This window comes from Oncorhynchus mykiss, chromosome 21, assembly GCF_057628025.1.
Source record: "Oncorhynchus mykiss isolate SJ-2025 chromosome 21, ASM5762802v1, whole genome shotgun sequence".
In the NCBI taxonomy this organism is placed as follows: Eukaryota; Metazoa; Chordata; class Actinopteri; order Salmoniformes; family Salmonidae; genus Oncorhynchus; species Oncorhynchus mykiss.
Genome location: NC_143042.1, coordinates 19,554,227 through 19,572,825, shown reverse-complemented (window position 1 = coordinate 19,572,825; position 18,599 = coordinate 19,554,227). Strand labels below are relative to the sequence as shown.

The 18,599-nt window shown below is 45.3% G+C and overlaps 1 protein-coding gene across 25 annotated transcripts in view; it reads right to left on the bottom strand.

Annotated features, from left to right (window-relative positions):
- LOC110500191 (pleckstrin homology domain-containing family A member 5) overlaps positions 1 to 18,599 on the bottom strand; it is a 162,427-nt gene that overhangs the window by 2,649 nt on the left and 141,179 nt on the right. For 6 of the 25 annotated variants that reach the window (XM_036957553.2, XM_036957556.2, XM_036957569.2 and 3 more), the window contains 18 exons: positions 13,536 to 13,711; positions 12,871 to 13,208; positions 12,570 to 12,653; positions 11,391 to 11,510; positions 10,754 to 10,807; positions 9,209 to 9,289; positions 7,452 to 7,511; positions 7,128 to 7,208; positions 5,108 to 5,257; positions 4,816 to 4,917; positions 4,563 to 4,715; positions 4,111 to 4,299; positions 3,253 to 3,397; positions 2,874 to 3,007; positions 2,410 to 2,610; positions 1,606 to 2,208; positions 453 to 604; positions 83 to 249 (listed from right to left, as the gene is read on the bottom strand). In XM_036957553.2, coding sequence (XP_036813448.1) covers positions 83 to 249; positions 453 to 604; positions 1,606 to 2,208; positions 2,410 to 2,610; positions 2,874 to 3,007; positions 3,253 to 3,397; positions 4,111 to 4,299; positions 4,563 to 4,715; positions 4,816 to 4,917; positions 5,108 to 5,257; positions 7,128 to 7,208; positions 7,452 to 7,511; positions 9,209 to 9,289; positions 10,754 to 10,807; positions 11,391 to 11,510; positions 12,570 to 12,653; positions 12,871 to 13,208; positions 13,536 to 13,711 — 2,990 coding nt within the window. The remainder of the gene's footprint in view (positions 1 to 82; positions 250 to 452; positions 605 to 1,605; positions 2,209 to 2,409; positions 2,611 to 2,873; positions 3,008 to 3,252; positions 3,398 to 4,110; positions 4,300 to 4,562; positions 4,716 to 4,815; positions 4,918 to 5,107; positions 5,258 to 7,127; positions 7,209 to 7,451; positions 7,512 to 9,208; positions 9,290 to 10,753; positions 10,808 to 11,390; positions 11,511 to 12,569; positions 12,654 to 12,870; positions 13,209 to 13,535; positions 13,712 to 18,599) is intronic. The other 19 variants (XR_005038567.2, XM_036957560.2, XM_036957555.2 and 16 more) reach the window with 13 other exon arrangements.

The window sequence follows — 18,599 nt, the reverse complement described above, 5'->3', positions numbered from 1 at the left end:
AGTGCTTTGACATTTATCAGTTATATATCAATCCATCAACCAATCATCATTAACAAAGCGATTTCTGACTGTGTTCTCAAACCTGCCATCAGGTTGTTGAGTTTAGCTCCCTCTGCTGGTAGTTCATAGGATATGTCAATGTTGTTCCCCTGGGTCTCATGCTCCGGGGCCTCCCCTCGCATCGCCTCACTCTGCATCACATCCTCCTCAGGTTCAGGAGTCAGTGCTTCTGACACAGCAGCTGGCAAACTGGCACAGTCACACCTTCACATTCAGGCCTTACTCCAATACTTACAAAATGCATCCTTCTTTTCTGCCTTTAATGAGGTAGTCACTCATCTAAATACAGTTGGATGAAGGAAGGGGTGGTTTTGAAGTATTCAAAAAGGGTCAAAGTTGCTATCGATCCAGAGAGGCTAAGATATGCCCTGGTGAGGCCCAGCTAGTCTCACCTGTTGTGGGGAATGAGGGTGCTGGGAGTGTGGGTATTTCTCCTCTCCGTCTCCCTCTCCCCCTGCTGTTGATGTTGTCCAGGGATCAGGTACTGTACATACAAGGGCTTCACACCCTGATCTGATATCACCATCACCTGGGTCTCTGACACCTGCAACACACGGACAGTGAGATAGCCCAGACTACAGTCTATGTTCAGGAGGTACCAAACAGAAAAATATGATTTGAAATGGAGCTCTTATTTTCATATGCCCTACTGAACACGACCATGGTGGTCTAATGTCAAACCCTAGAGGCTATCTCTTCGGTATTTGGGGATCTAAAGAAACTCCCGTCCTTGAGCAACACCAGCAGTACACATTTTTATTCTAGCCCCTGGACATGCACACCTGATTCAACTTGTCAACTAATCATCAGGCCCTCCATGAGATGTTTGTCCTGGGGCTACAACAAAAATGTGTACTGTAGATGATCCACAAGGACTGGAGTTGAGACACACCGGTATAAAGCGCATGGTGATAACCAATGGTCTTAAGCAGCTCTCGCAAATATTATTTTAAAACTGGGCAACTATATTAGAGGACATTAATCGATCCAACATCATCATCAGATCATGAGATTCCGTGGAGCTCAGGCCAGCTCAGAGAGGTGCGTCTCTCTCTGTAACCCAGTGTGAGTCACCACGGCTGGGCTGAGGCCCAGAGATAAACCTCTAAATCCAGGCTGGATCCTCCTCACGCCCACAAAGCCTCCATTAGCCTCCCAGATCAGATTAAAGGACATTAACACGGAGACCAGGCTGCTGCCAACACAACACAGCCACTTACACCCTAAAAACCCTGAAACAATCTTAGCTCAACGTTATTGGATTAGATATACATTTGTCCTTGGACGGGGAATGCGTTTCAAGTCTATCCTTTATCTCTGAATAGATACTTTCTTTGAAAACGTTCATTTTTCAGTAAAGGAATACATCAGTACTGTCCCTCTCTATGCATCCTTGGTATGGATCTTTCATATTCATACAGAGTTACAGTACACCATGCTGAGTCAGTCACCACTCCTACTAGTCATCAACATGCGTATCAAATGATAGTCTGCCATACATATTCTGCTCTCTGGTGGTCTGTGTGAGTAGGAACACTCCCGTACCTCTGTGTCCATGTTGGAGCTCTCCGTCCGGGGCTGTGGCTCCTCCTCACTCAGCCTGGGGACAGGGATGACATCCACCTCCTCAGCTCTGTAGCTGATCTCCTCCACCACAGTGATTTCCATCTCCAGCTCCACCACTGCAGCCGTGTCAATATCCAGCGCCTCTCCTGGAGACACTGCAGTCCTCCCTCTGACGAGTTCTTCAGCTGCAGCTCTAGCCCTCTCCAATTCTTCTGCAGCTGCTGCTACTGCGGCCCGGTCTCTCTCCAGCTCCTCTTCTACAGCCACAGCAGTCCTGTCCAACTCCTCTTCTACAGCCACAGCAGTCCTGGCCATCTCCTGCTCCACCACTGCAGCCACCTCAGTCATGTCTCGCTCCAGCTTTTCTATTGCAGCTCGACCCCTCTCCATTTCTTCTTCAGCAGCTGCTGCAGCCCTGTCTCTCTGCAGCTCCAGTTCTGCACCTCGGTCTCTCTCCAGCTCCACAGCTGCAGTTCTGTCCCTCTCCAGCTGCTCTGTAACTCGGTCTCTGACCTCCTCCAGGTCTTGCAGTGCTGCCTCCAGCTCCTGGGTGCCTGTGGAGAACACCACCTCTCGCCTGACCTGTGGTAGACACACACGCCAAATGAATAACTCAGTTTTAACAGTGTGTACACGACGCAGAGAAACAAGGTTTATCAACACACACACACACACACACAGACACAGACACACACAGAGACACACACCCCCCCCCCCCCAGCTGTCTCTGTTGTCATGTACACATCAAGTCCTATCAAACACACCAAACAGAGGAGGACTTACCTGTGTAATGAAGGGGTTCTCCTTGGAGAAGGATGGAGAGCGTGAGGGGGAAATACTGCTGCTACTTCTCTTCTTCTCCTTGAGCGAGGCCTGCTGGTGTCTCCTGATCCTCTCCAGCTGCTCCTCTACACTCATCCTGGCTCTGCCGCTCTCCCTCTCCCCCGGTCCGCACGTCTGCTCCACCGCACTGTGAGGACGCTCCTACAGGGGGAGCAGTAGAGCAGGGATCAGTCACATTGGATTATTTTTACACCGAGAATGTTTTATCTGCCTTTCTATTGGTGACATATATCCATCTCCAGCTTTTGTAGTGGTAAAAATGGCAGGGAATGAATAGCAACAGTAGCACCTCCAAATCCAAAATCAGTGCTGTCCTGTCTATCAAACTGTTTCTAACATGTTTTCTAGGGTCAGTATATAGTTCAGTTCCCCTGCTATTCCCTAAAGTGCTGAGTCAGGCTTACAGTCCTGGGGTCAGACTTCTTGCTCTTCCTCAGGGTGACGTAGGAGGCGATGGTGCAGGACTCTGGGGGGATCATGGGGGATTTGGTCCTGGGGGGCACGATACCCACTGGGTAGACTGGTACTCCTAATGGGACTGGGAGGGGAGGGGGACTAAGTCAGTTACAAAGCCATTTGGGGTGTTACATGTTTTTTGTATTCAGTTAATAGAGTACTTATGAATCATACTTATATTACTCTTTATAAGTTTACTTTGTATGAGATTTCTAATTACAACTTGAATTCACTGAATTACAATAGTTTTGACCCTAGCCCGTATCCACCTTGAAACAGCGGCAGCAGCGTGACCAAACTGGACTTTGTTGACAGACAGTGACTGACCTTTAGTGGCCGCAGGCTCCTTGTCAGTGGTCAGCCCTGTCTGTAGTCTGTCCTTGTCATTGTCCTCTCCGTTGTTATCGTCCACCTCCTCAGCTACAGTGGTCAGCTCTGGCTCACTCTTATACAGACGGTAGTCTGGGCCTTGCTGTAGAGGGACAGAGAGTCAGCAAACAGAGGTGCACACATAGGAAACACGCACAGGCACGTGCGCATGCCCGCACGCTCACACGCAGGTCACAAAATGGTCATGGTGGATGTGACCGATGGAGAGTCGAGGGAAATTTAAAAAGGAGCTGCAAAGAGCAGAAAACGGTTAACGGGCAGCCCAAACACTAAGAGTAGGCACACCGCAGCACAGCACTCAGACACAGTCAGAATGACAACTGGGGTGGAATCACACAATCACACACGCTTCCATGGAAACAAGAACAAGCCAAACAGAAGAGTAAACTGAGATGATAAACCCAAGGAATGAATACGTCAAACTCAACACTCCAGGGTAAGAGGCAGGGAAAAGCCTAAATGTCGACAAATGTTTAAAAAAATGACAAATGATTCAGAGCAAATGAAAAGAGTCACAACGGTGACCCAAGCTGGCGATGAGAGATGAACCATGTATGGTGAGGGTAAAGGTGGAGGGTCAGGGGTCAATGTGTACTGGTCTTGTACAGAGTAGGATAAAGTTGCCCCTAGACACCGACCTAAGATCAGTTTTGTATTACCTCTCCCTAACGGTTAAGATGAGAATTTATTTGGTGAAGTTAAACAGATCCTAGATCTGTGCTTAAGGACAAGTAGCGATGATGAAGCACAACGACAGGGATGAAGGGTCAGGCGTGAGGGGTCAGCGTGTCTTACACTGCTGTGTGTTCCGTTCCTCTGGCCGTGCTTGCTTGTGTGTAGTGGCGGACGGGTGCCCGAGGGGGAGGGAAGGGGGGGTACAGCGGGAGGGCGCTCTGTTGAGCCGTAGGACTGGGGGAGGGGCGGGCGGGGGGGCTGACGGTCCCCCTCCGTGAGAGGACAGAGTGACCGGAACAAGGTCACCGGCTGCCGCATGAGGAGAGGATAGATAGAAAGTTGTTGTTGTTGAGACACTCTTGGGACAACAGCATGCCACACGAGACCCTGCGTAGACAGATCAGCACAGCCTCCTTGTGGCATTGAGTGGAGCTATCTGGCTCCCATCCGTCTCACATGTAGGCTACGGACAGCTCTAAATCAGTTCAAAGACTCCATGCACGGATTCTATTTATCTGACGTTGACATATTCTGATGTTTTTCTTGATCCACAAAGGAGAAGTGAGACTCACCTCGTTCTTCTGTAGGTTTGAGATGGGTTTGGAACCAAGGAAACCAGTGTCAGTGGTCCTCTGGGGTTTGTTCTTGGCCAGAACCTCCATCACATCCTGGATCCTCCACAGCTCCTTCTGGATGTGGACATGCTGCTGGCTGGGAGGTTCCGTCTGCTCACACAGTGACAGAAAATGATCAAAAACACTCTCCATCTTGCAAATGTGTGATTGCATGTGAGTGAGTGGTTGAGACTGAGTGACAGAGACTTACCTGTGGGCTGCCCAGGGCCTCTAGCTGTTCCAACAGGTTGGTTTTGGCCAGAGAGACGCCAGACTCCATTTTATCATACTCCCTCCACGACCGCTCCAACTCCTGTGAGACAAGAGGGTGTCACTACTAGACAGTCTGTGTGTGTGTGTGTGTGTGCGCGCTTGTTTATGTGTGTGTGCACTGACTCACAGCATTGTCCCTGGAGAGATCTTGACAGGTGCTGATCAGTGTGTGTGTGTGTTTGTGTTGACATCTGCATGTACAGTGTGTGTGTGTATATATATGAACGCACAGTGTTGACTCGTGCCAGTTCTCTACAGGTACTGAGCAGTCCATTCTGCAGTACGTCTCTCTGCTGTATAAGGCTCTGTACAGCTGCTGGGTTGTCAGAGCTCTGCTCTATCTCCTGACTGGCAGACAGCAAAGCCGTCTCCAGGGTGTGCTGCAGAGAGATAGCAAGAAGAAGGAAGAAAGAAAGAAAGGAGAAGAAGATGACAACAACACAGGTCAGTACAACATCTACAGCTAACAATTGTCTGACATCTACACACAGATACACAAACAGAACCACAGGCAAAGAACCAACCAAACATGATCAAAGCATCTCCACCATCAAAAGGGTGTACCGTCAGTCCCAGGACTCTAGGGGGCAGGCTAGGGCAGCTGTCAGAGAGAGAGAGTCTCAGTTCCCAGCTGTGAGTCTGCTAGCTAGTCTATACACTGTGTACCTGTGGTACAAGCCTGGCAGAGGAGGGATGGTAGTCTTGGAGTGACCATGAGAAAGTATTCATACCACCTTATTCCACATTTTATTTTGTTATAGCTTGAATAAAATAAAAAATAAAAATAATAACTCATTTGTCACAACACACCATAATGACAAAGTGAAAACATGTTTTTAGAAATGTTTGCAAATTTAAAATGAAAATGAAATACAGAAATCTAATTTACATAAGTATTCACACCCGAGTCAAGCACCTTTGGCAGTGATTACAGCAGTGAGTCTTTCTGGGTCTCTAAGTCGCTCCTCAAAATTCTTCAAGCTCTGTCAAATTGGTTGTTGATCATTGCTAGACAACCATTTTCAGGTCTTGCAATAGATTTTCAAGCAGATTAAAGTCGAAACTAGAACTCGGCCACTCAGGAACAATCACAGTCTTCTTGGTAAGCAACTCCAGTGTAGATTTGGCCTTGTGTATTAGGTTATTGTCCTTCTGAAAGGTGAATCCATCTCCCAGTGTCTTGTGGAAATCAGACTGTACCAGGTTTTCCTCTAGGATTTTCCTTTTCCTAGCTCCATTCAGTTTATTTTTTATCCTGGAAAAACTCCCCAGTCCTTAATGATTACAAGCATACCCATAACATGATGCAGCCACCACTATGCTTGGAAATATGGAGAGGGGTACTCAGTAATGTGATGCATTAGATATTCGCCAAACAAAACACTTTGTATTAGAACAAAATGTTAATTGCTTTGCCACATTTTTTGCAGTATGACTTGTAAACAGGATGCATGTTTTGGAATATTTTATTCTGTACAGGCTCCCTTCTTTTCAGTCTGTCAATTAGGTTAGTATTGTGGAGTAACTACAATGTTGTTCAACCATCCTGAGTTTTCTCCTATAACAGCCATTAAACTATATAACTGTTTTAAAGTCACCATTTGCCTCATGGTAAAATCCCCAAGCCATTTCCTTCCTCTTCGGCAACTGAGTTAGGAAGGACGCCTGTATCTTTGTAGTGAATAGGTGTACTGATACACCATCCAAAATGTAATTAATAACTTCACCATGTTCAAAGGGATATCCAACGTCTGATTTTTTATTTAATTTTTACCCATCTACCAATAGGTGTCCTTCTTTGCGAGTCATTGGAAACCCTCCCTGGTCTTTGTGGTTGAATCTGTGTTTGAAATTCACTGCTCGACTGAGGGACCTTACCGTTAATTGTCTGTGTGTGGTACAGAGATGAGGTAGTCAAAAAACAACATGTTAAACACTATTACTGCACACTATTATTATTGAGTCCATGCAACTTATTATGTGACTTGTACTCCTGAACTTAGTTAGGCTTGCCATAACAAAAGGGTTGAATACTTATAGATTTTTTATTCATTTGTAAAAATGTCTAAAATTGTTATTCCACTTTGAAATTATGGGGGTATTGTGTGTAAGTCATCCCTCCCTCCCTCATTGTAATAAAGGTCTACTCCAGCCTCAGACAGCCCAGTGTGTGTGTGTGTGTGTGTGTGTGTGTGTGTGGTTGTGTGTGTGAAGCAAGTTGTCAGTTGAAAGAGTGAATACAGTAGTTACCTTCTCTCTGTGTAGTTGCTGTAGTTTCTCCTCCTGTGTTCTCACCACTTGGTCCTGCTCACATAGTCTGCTCAGCTTAGTCTGAAACACACACAGTGGTTGTTAACACACACACACACACACACAGTAGTTGGTAAGAATTCGGCATTGAATTCGGATTTTTCCAGCGAGCTGAGCTGTGGTATTCCCTTAACTTAATTGAATCTTTCAATTTATGTCTAGGAAGCCAACTGCTGTGTGTCTAGACTAGAGGATATGTGCAAAGGGAAAGGAATAGTTTCCCCTCTACCTAGACAAGACAATAATAAAAGGACTTGGTCTTACGTCTATGTCCTCTGGCCTCTGGTGGCTGTAGGAGTTGTCTTTGTAGTCCTCGGGGCTGATCTGAAACACCAGACAGCCTTAGAGACACATGCTGTGTTTACACAGGCAGCCCAATTGTTATCTTCTTTTCACTAAAATGGTCTTTGGACCAGTCAGATCTGCTCTGATTTGATTGGTCAAAAGACCAATTAGTTGAAGATATATCAGAATTGGGCTGCCTGTGGGAAGACAGCCACAGACAGGGGACAGCAAAACAACCTGTAATACAGACCCATGACATAGGGTGCTTCTCAATAGTCTACTTCTCTCCTTGTTAAAGAACGGGACTGGTGAAACCCAATTTCTAGTAGGTATCCACCATATTGCTTACAGCCGTCCCGTATCTTCCGATCAGTGCAGATAAAGGAGAAGACACGAGGAGAGAATGCTAGAGTATTGAGATGCACCCATGGCCTGGTTCTTCATTGTGATGTGGTTTTCATGGTAAATATCTGCGTCCTTACAAGGAGTTGTCCACAGGGTCAATGAAGCCCAGAGAGAGAGAGAGAGCGAGAGGGTGAATGCATGCATGCAATTTCAATGACCTTCTCTTCTCATAACTTATGACTTTCCAACAGTTCAGATGCAACTTCTCAGCCCAAATTTCCATTTCATAATAAGGAGTGTCAGCCCCCTCTGCTGGGAAATCAGACTGTGTTTTCCACCTCAGTAGCATCACTGATAACAGTCCTACTGATGGAGGCTCCAGGGGTGTGAAGAAGCTATGGAGAGGACAGGAAGCTGGCATCAGGTCGTCACCAGAGACTAGAGGAGGATGTTCTCACACACACACACACACCTTAAGAGAGGCTAGAGGGCTGCTGTAGTGGTTGGCTAGGCTGGATGTATAGTCCTCTGTGCTGGCAGCTCTGCCCTGTGCCACACTAATTACCGTCCCCTCGGTGCGCTCTTCATTACTGTCCCCCGGTACACTCTGTCATGGCTGGAGCTTGACTAATGAAAACCTCTAAAAGACCTGGGCTAAATCTGGCCCTCACGGAGGCACACACATTAACGTGCGCGCGCGCATACACACACACACACACACACACAGCTGGGAAAACCAGCCATCCTCACTACTTCAGTTAAGGAGCAGGCAGGTGATTTTCAAACCCAGCATGGCTAAAGAGGGGGAGGTTCAAGAGAGCAGGGCTGAAATCATACCATTAGAAGCCTGCAATAAAGTGATAATTTAGCACAGTGTAAAGGCCAGACTATGGACCCCACACAGTACTCCCTCCAGGACAATTTCCCCAGCTACAAATAAAATACCCCCGCAATCTTTCAATCAAAATCATCAATCATCAACAGATCAACAAGATCCATCATCAACAGCATTGGTATTGCAGGAAGATGGGCGGGTATGGCTCTAAGGTAGCAGCCACCGTAATAACCAACAGCAACAATACCATCAAGTTACAATGAGGTAGGATGGGCATGGCTATGTAGCATCCACCATAAGCCATGCTAACATCAGTCCAACCTCGGACTGACGAAAAAAAGCAAAAAAAATGGATGAAGAGGATGTGCTGTAGTCAAATCAACACGTGAAGGGTAAGTAGCAAACAATGTTGGGATCATGACACCAGGAAGAGGGGGAACCGACGACTGACTGACTGACTGACTGCATCCAATGTGAACAAAAACAGGAGGGATCGATGATGAAGGGAGGAGAGGAGTGCGGGAGAAGAGTCATTGGTTTGCCAATAAGACCTTACTTGCTGGTACAGTTGAGGCCTTGGAGCAGAGTTCTCAATCATAGTGTGAATCATGAAGATTAACGGCTCATTGTCCTTCGTCTAGTGGGAGTTCGAAGTTAGGTAGGGTGGAAGGGAGCGACAATACACAACAGCACAATATAGGTGTTAGTTAGTGAACACAGCAGCACAGCCTAGAAAGGATCCATAGAAATAAAGAACACATTGTTGTCATGAGGTACTAGTGATTGAGGGAGACCAGGGGCTTGAGCCAACAACCCTGGGATTATAGCTACCACCTGTACCATAAAGACTCAGACCTCCTGGGAGAAGTCCTAGTACGTTTACAGTAGATACAAGGAGGCCACAGTTGGGTCCAAAGACAATATTGCCAGTCCCTCTCAGCAGACGGAGGAGAGGCGCAACGTCCCTTCTTTTCTTACTGTCATCGTTTACATCATCCCCGACCAATATCTACCAGCAAAATAGCAAAACAATTGTATGCATTGGAGCCTGTAGACCAGGGGAATGAGCGCGGTGGCGAGTTCATTCATAACCGCTGTGAAATTGTCTGCCATTAGAGGTGAAAGCCTTTGATATGGCAGATCAAATCATTTCACAATTGGTTAGAGGGGTCACAATCTGACTCAGGGAAGTCGCTAAGTGAGGTCCTACATGGTAGAGTGGTTTCTCCTGCTGCACATGACCTTTTCAGGAACAGGAACTCAATTATTTATCTATCGTGGAAACCCAGTTCTAAACCCCAAAAATAAACGCCCCCCCTTGAGACGTCTGCCCTGATTACCGATGCCTGAGTGAGCATTAGTCAGAACGTCAGTCGCTAGGCCCAGCCACTTTACCTGAAACCCCGGAGGTTGTTTCTATGCAGCCTTAATTACCTTATGAGAATGACATGACTGACTTACTACAGGTACACATCATCAAGTTAAAAACGCAATGCGAAAACACAACATGCCTTAAGGTTCCCTTCATCCTCAAAAGTGTAAGTTTGCTCTCGTGTTCTCTCAAGCGTGAATACATTTTTCTTTTTTTTAATAAAGAATGTTCTCCAGGGATTGTACAAACTATACAGCAAAAACACATATGAGTAAGCTTATTAGCTTAGGGCAGCATTGCCACGCCAAGTAAAGTCGTTTTAAAAGTTTAAAAGTACTTTTTACTTTCTTGTACTGAGCTAGACAATATGTCCTCCCGTGGGAATGCAGGTTTGCGCAGCTCCTATTCGGCAATGAACGGTATATGCTTCGGGAGGGCCGGGGAGAGAAAAGAGTGAAAAGGAGAGAGAAAGTATAGAAAAGACAAAAAAAGGATTTGAGTCACTGATAACCCTGGGCAGAGTGAGAGCAGCTGGGTGTATGACCAACCCTGAGGAGTGCCTAACCCTGAGAGACACACACAGACACAGAGACACACGCAGAGACAGAGACAGAGAGAGAGAGAGAGAGAGAGAGAGAGAGAGAGAGAGAGAGAGAGAGAGAGAGAGAGAGAGAGAGATAGAGAGAGAGAGAGAGAGAGAGAGACCAGGGATAAAGCAGTGCTCCTCACCTGGCTGTCCAGATACATGAGGTTCCTCTGAAGGTGATGAGACAGGACCTCACTCTAACATCAGAAGGCAGTGGAGAAAGAGGGAAGAGAGACGGAGATGGAGTAACGGAAACAGTAGGAAATAGAAGTAGACCTGGTACAAGCTGATAGTGAAAGATGGAGATGAAAGAGGATGTTGCTACCGTGGCTTTGGCATTAATCGGAAGCATAAAGTACCACAGCCATTTACTGTTGATTACTGAACTAAATCAAAACCATGCAAAAGCCGAAGTTGCAAGAAGATTTGTTCACCACACATCAAATCAAACTACTTACCAACGCTTTCCTCGTAAAAAGAAAAAGTATGGGAAACCACAGCAGACAATCACATGATACCACGCTGTCCTCTGCACGTCAACAGTTCAAAAGATGAAATCAGGGCCAGACGAATGCAGCACACCAAAGGGTTGAAATGAGTACAAAACTAAACCAAAACTCAACCAGACACCACTGAACCACACAGGTAGGAATGAACATGCATTCACTGGAATGCATGGCCTGCTCATAGAGCCTTGAGCTGCATGGAGATGGCACATCAACAACACCCCGGGAGATGACCAATGGCATGCTGTGCATGTGCGCCCTCCCTGGTGCTAACCTTGGCGTTGGGCCCCTCCATGCTAAGGATCATTAGCTGAGCCACAGTGTGCTCCCGGATGCTGTTGAGCTCAGCCTGCTGCCGACGCAGCTTTATTAACAGCAGGGTCAGCTCCTCTGGCTTCACAACGCAGCATAGACACAGAGGAGACAACGAGACAGTCAATTCATCCAGCGGCAGAGCAATGAAAACAAAATACATGAACCAAACCTCTCTTGATTTTCCGTTTGGAAATGAGTGGCAGGAAGAGCAGTGACAGGTTAGGGCAGGGATTACAAAAGCTATGATTCTAACCAGAACTGACTAGTCTTCAGGCACAACCCAAGAGGCCTTTGGAAACACTGGTTTGGAGTCTCGGCCTGTGCTGGAGCTGGGCTATAGGACCCACACCTTCAGATGATCGGGGAGAAATAAACTCCCTCTGTTCCCTGACTCCAAACGGACTAACTCTCCATCAAATGGATGTGAAAATGAGAGAGAATATATTCAGTAAAAGCGATCATTTCAAATCACTTGACAAATATTTCTCATCGACTGCATTCAGAAGACGCGCGCGCCCCCCCCCCCGCGTGCATTCCACTGAAGTTACGCAATCATATTCAGAGAGTTACAAAATGAACAGTGCAGAATATCAATCTCTCCGGCTGATTCTAGTCTACTCAATTTGAGATGACACGGCTAGATGGCAATTTGATTGGTGCCACTGTCTCTCTCTTTCCGTATCATCACCGAGACAATGCCATTATTTTAAATCACATTGTGTCTGCTACTGACAGAAATATCAAATGCTTGCAATAGAAGACAGCAGAGAATGTAACGAGGCACACACTCTGACAGAAATACAGTACACATACAGGCTATCACTTGTAGCATGACAGAGAATGTAACGAGGCACACACTCTGACAGAAATACAGTACACATACAGGCTATCCATTGTAGCATGACAGAGCGACAGTAATACATGATAGCTTGCGTGTTAAACATTGCGTGCCTCATAAACATGTCTCTACCCCCGTCACAAAAACAGATTTGTATTTGCGTCACACTGAAATCATACCAATAGCATATTGGTATGGCAAGGCATTGTTGTTGAGAGAAAATAGGACAGTACAGAGGAGAGGACAGGAGAAGAAGAACGCAGAGACGAGGGGAAGGTCAGTGTTTGTTAGGTGACTCACCGTCTTGCCCTGTAGTGACTGTGGGGTAATGGTCTGCACTGGGATGCCTGCTGGCATGGACCGGCGGTCAGGTGGGTAGTTATACTGAGAGAGAGAGACAGGACAGGAAGAGGGCAGGATGCTCTGTTACATGTACTGATTTGAACTGGCAGACGAGTAAAATGAATGCTTTCAAATAAACAAAATAACTACCGCTCAATGCAGAGCATTTCCAGTCATTTCTCTGTGCTTGAAACCCCTGGTGATTATTTTGATGTGTAAGACTGGCTTAGATGATTGTGGTCCATTCCCTGTCCGTTACCTTGGTGAGGTGAGTCCTGTGCCTGCGGTCTATAGTCATAGTCTGGTCCCCTCTGAAGACGGGTGAGGACACCTCGGACCTGGTTGACCCTGGTGGGTTGTCTCTGCGGTGCTGGCCCGGAGGGGAGAAGGTGTGGTAGAGGGCCAGGGATCCATGGGAGGGGGATGTGGGGATGGAGTGGGCCACCCCCTGGTGCACAGAGATGTTCCCCATGGTCTTGGGGCTGGGCAGGGTCCCGTAGTGGCCTGGTGGTGGTGGGCCCTGCCTGGAGAAGGCCTGCCTCTGCTGCCACTCATACAGCTGCCACATGGTGTCGTCCCTCATGGAGCGCCTCTTGTCTGCATTTACAGTTTTACATTTCAGTCATTTTGCAGAAGCTCTTATCCACACAGACTTTAACTAGGTTAAAACAAACACAATATATCACAGTTGTTACAAGTAAAACCATACAACCTCAAGATAGTGGCTATCTGCAAAATCAGTGCCAGAAAGAAAAGAAGAAGTGTGAGTGCAAGAAAGACAAGTATAACAACAAAGTCTTCAACTGCGTCCCAACCGGCACCTTATCCCCTATTGTCCCTGGTCAAAAGTAGTGCACTACATAGGGAATGGGGTGCCATTTGGGGCACAAGCCAAGTACAACAGTAAAGTTTAAGACCCATCACCTGAGTTGGACGTGGGAGCCAGGGCGCGGTCGTAGACGGAGCCGGCCACGCTGCAGATGCTCTCGGGTCGGGACAGCATGTTCCTGGGGAGGGTACGGTAGCCCTCGGGGTAGCGAGGAACGATCTGGGCACGGTGGCTGGGCATGTTGCGGGGTAAGGTCTGGTAGGAGGTGATGCTGGAGGACAGGGGGGGAAGGAGAGGGAAATCAATTCAATGAATCAGCTAATAAAACATGATTTTCAATAGCATGATTTACAAATATAGCATTTTATAAACTGGGTGGTTCGAGCCCTGAATGCTGATTGGCTGACAGCCGTGGTACATCTGTATACCACGGGTATGACAAAACATGTATTTTTACTGCTCTAATTACGTCGGTAACCAGTTTATGGCAATAAGACACCTCAGGGGTTTGTGGTATATGGCCAATATACCACAGCTAAGGGTTGTGTCCAGGCACTCCGTGATGCGTCGTGCATAAGAACAGACCTTAGCCATGGTATATTGGCAATACACCACACCCCCTCGTGCTTTATTGCTTAAATATAGTTCAAGAGAACAACCAGGGCCTAACCCCTAAAGAGCAATAATAGGTACATAGTAGTGTAAGTGCAGCACACTTACTGCCTCTCTCTGTTAGTCTTAACAGTACTGTACAGTATCTACTACCTCCTGTAAAAGGCGCTGTACAGTACCCTACTACCTCCTGTAAAAAGGTACTGTACAGTACCTACTACCTCCTGTAAAAAGGTACTGTACAGTACCTACTACCTCCTGTAAAAGGTTATGTACAGTACCTACTACCTCCTGTATAAGGTGTTGTACAGTACCTACTACCTCCTGTAAAAGGTACTATACAGTACCTACTACATCCTGTAAAAGGTACTATACAGTACCTACTACATCCTGTAAAAGGTACTGTACAGAACCTACTACCTCCTGTATAAGGTACTGTACAGTGCCTACTACCTCCTGTATAAGGTACTGTACAGTACCTAATACCTCCTGTATAAGGTACTATACAGTGCCTACTACCGCCTGTATAAGATACTGTACAGTACCTACTACCTCCTGTATAAGGTACTATACAGTACCTACTACCTCATGTATAAGGTACTGTACAGTACCTACTACCTACTGTATAAGGTACTGTACTGTACAGTACCTACTACCTCCTGTATAAGATACTGTACAGTACCTACTACCTCCTGTAAAAGATACTGTACAGTACCTACTACCTCCTGTAAAAGGTACTGTACAGTGCCTACTACCTCCTGTATAAGGTACTGTACAGTACCTACTACCTCCTGTATAAGGTACTATACAGTGCCTACTACCGCCTGTATAAGATACTGTACAGTACCTACTACCTCCTGTATAAGGTACTATACAGTACCTACTACCTCCTGTATAAGGTACTATACAGTACCTACTACCTCATGTATAAGGTACTGTACAGTACCTACTACCTACTGTATAAGGTACTATACAGTGCCTACTAAGTGCCTGTATAAGATACTGTACAGTACCTACTACCTCCTGTATAAGGTACTATACAGTACCTACTACCTCCTGTATAAGGTACTGTACAGTACCTACTACCTACTGTATAAGGTACTGTACTGTACAGTACCTACTACCTCCTGTATAAGGCACTTGGCTCCAGCTCCCTCTCACAGTATATGGGCTGTAGGTAATATAAACCTGTCTTAACCCTTTAACTGTCACCTTAAAATTCCAAGTACGAACAACTCAAATAACAAGTAGTTGTTTTTTTTCACAACTAGTTAGAGCTCTACCAGGCGGTTGAGAAGTCGAGGGTCATACTAGCAATGTCACGTTTGAATAGTAATTTGCATAGCATTTTTACTCCTCACAAGAATATTACATACACTAATTTAGATCTGTTTGAATTGCTTTTATACAGAAGATACTTTTGTGTGTTAATAAAGACAGATGTCAAATTTGATTAAATCATGGTCATTTTGTGTCCGATGCATTTTTAGGTGCTGTATAGCGTAATGTCCCTAAAATAGTACTCACATTTCTAATGATCCAGGTTTTTCCACCATGTTTCACACATGTTCAGACTATCTTTCGAGATCATGTATGACAAAGATTATTTATAGGCAAGTAGGAGAGTTCAGATTTCTTATTTTCAATCCATCGCTGATTATACAAAGCCAGTTCTACATACAGAACACACTTACATTTTCAACCACATTTCAACATTTCTGTATAAATATACAGTTACAGGAAAGCTTATCTGGCATCTGTAAAGAGAGGACGTTCTTGGAAATGATCTTAGCAATAAAGATCACAGCAATAATGTTGCACGCACACACACCATGTGGAAAAGGAGGAGACAGCAATGTGTCCTCCTGCCACAAAGTATTTCTGTCCATTTTGGAGTGCCGCCATTTCCGAATGTTCTTGAACTTGGGATTTCACTTGAAGCATGTCAGTCACCCTTATCTGTTACTGTAGTCTTCTCCAGAGCCCTGTAGCATATGCCTTTATGCAGGTTGACGTTTATTGGGATGAATCTTCTCCTGGAGGCCGAGTTGAGAGGTTTGCGTTAAATGGGCCAGCTCAAAGTCAAAATAGGCTATATAGTTTTTTTTTTTTAAGTATTAAAAACCAAAATTTGGTTTTAGTTTAAGGTTAGGCATAAAGTTAGCAGTGTGGTTAAGTTTAGGTTTAAACTCTGATTTTATGACTGTGGCTATGCCTGCTAGTGACCACCGGTGTTGGGATTAGTTACTTGAAAAAGTAATATATTTCCCGCTAGTTACCACCAGTGTTGGGATTAGTTACTTGAAAAAGTACATATTAATCATTACATTGAAGCAAAACATTACTTTACAATATTACTTTGTGTGCAAAGTAACGCGTTATGATATGATTTATGTTCATTTGCATTACCTTCATGAAAAAATCTGACTGTTTGTTTGACTGTTGGAGGGAGCAAGGCGAGCCGCGCACACTCTACCAAAGACAGGCTACTTACTAACTCAGGTTTGATCACTAGTTTCTCCTTTCATCTGTGGTGTTGCTTTCCTGTGCTAGTCTACAAGTGCTGCGCTATATATGGGCTGCTTAATTAGCCATATACAGTATTCTGTAAGCCAAACACCGGTACAGATGTCCTATTTTCATTCAAAATCTCTCTCGAGCTGCCAGTTCTCGTTAGACTGTACGAGATGTATAGAGATGTACGAGACCCATCGAGATGTATAGAGGGCACACTTGCCACTAGACGGGCAAGCCCTCTATGGGCTTATTTATCACAGAAGCGATTAATGGCAAAGACCAGAGGTGCACCCTCTATACATTTCTATAGACAGCAGCTGTCATGACATTTCTCCAAACAGCTTCTCTCCGCTCGCATGAGAACTAGATGAGGAAACAAGTCGAGAACGGATCATGGAAACACATACTCGGTAGAGACATGATTCTGAAAGTAATGCACGCATTGTTTGACAAAATAACTAATATAGTACCCAATTTGAAAAAGTAACAGGTTACTCTACTCTGTTACTCATAAAAGTAATCTGATTCTGTAACACGTTACCCCAACATTGGTGACCACGCTGCAGAGCTGCCTCCAGGACAAGATTCATTCCAATATATTCCAAACTGCTGCGTTTATAATTACCATATTACACTGGGAGGATGCACGCTTGGCTCGCCGACAGACTCCACACTAGGTCGATATCATACTGTACTCACTGACAGGTATCTGGTCGACTCTATAGGAACGCACAGTATGACGGAGGTAAATTGTGTGGCGGAAAACACAGCAGAAGTCCTGAGATTCGTCTGCCACCCCCTCCCCTTCTGAAACCCTAACCACCGCCGACATTAACAGCTTTCCCTGTGACAATGTAATGCGGGTCTCTTACTTGTGTTAGCCCACAGAGCTCAAGCCTCAAGGTGCTAACATAATTATTCAGGTCTTTAGGCAAGGTTACTAAAAGGCAAGGTTAGAGAAATCTCAGCCTGTTTTGGTGGGCTGAAATTTTTCCTGCCTGGCGACATCAGCAATTCTTGCTTGCTTGCCAAAACGCTATTTTTTGTCTCTTTTTGACCATTTTAATTGAAAACAATCACACTAAGGTACTTCAATGTTGACCAGAAATAATTTAATATTGAGGTAAAAACAGCAGCATTGGACCTTTAAACACAAACAAAAGCCAGTTTCCCACATTTCGGCTGGATGCCTTTATCAAGAGCATGTACAATAATCCAATGATACAATAAAATGAGGTTCCCTCCAACTCACAAATATTGAGCAGAAATGACTTATTTGGGCAGAAAGGGGGACACGTCTCCACACCCATAAGTTAACAAATTGTTAAATTACATACATAATAAACAATATACAGGCAACACTCAAGCAAAAAAAAAAAAAAAAAAGTTAAACAACTAGCAACTAAATGTATGTACAAAACTCTGATCTTGGTTGAAATTAAAATAACTGGTTCATGGTCATTCATGTATTGTTATTCAAAGCATTATACAGCAGATGGTCAGATGGTCACATTGGTTTTACCCTGATGTACAACAAAAATAGTACAAAAACACGGATGGAGCCTTTTTCAGTTCCTCTAAGCAACAAAGATACAAAGACATGTGTAAGTGATAAGATGTTGAAAAAAATTCAAAGGGATCTGATAAAAATTGGATAAGTAAAAAAAAGGGGGCTTTATTTCTAAGTATTTCCGATGAACCAGAAATACTGTCTAACAAATCAGAATTGTCTAACAAACCTCAAATAACGGTAGATGTTTTGTACAGAGGACTTAGTACTTTTAACCCCTTTTCTGCCCAATTGGTAGTTACAGTCTTGTCCCATCGCTGCAACTCCCCTTCGGACTCGGGAGAGAAGGTCGAGAGCAATGCATCCTCCGAAACACGACCCTGCCAAGCTGCACTGCTTCTTGACACACTGCTTGCTTAACCCGGAAGCCAGCCGCACCAATGTGTCAGAGGAAACACCGTCCAGCTGGCGACCGCAGTCAGCTTGCAGGTGTACTACCCGCCAAAAGGAGTCGCTAGAG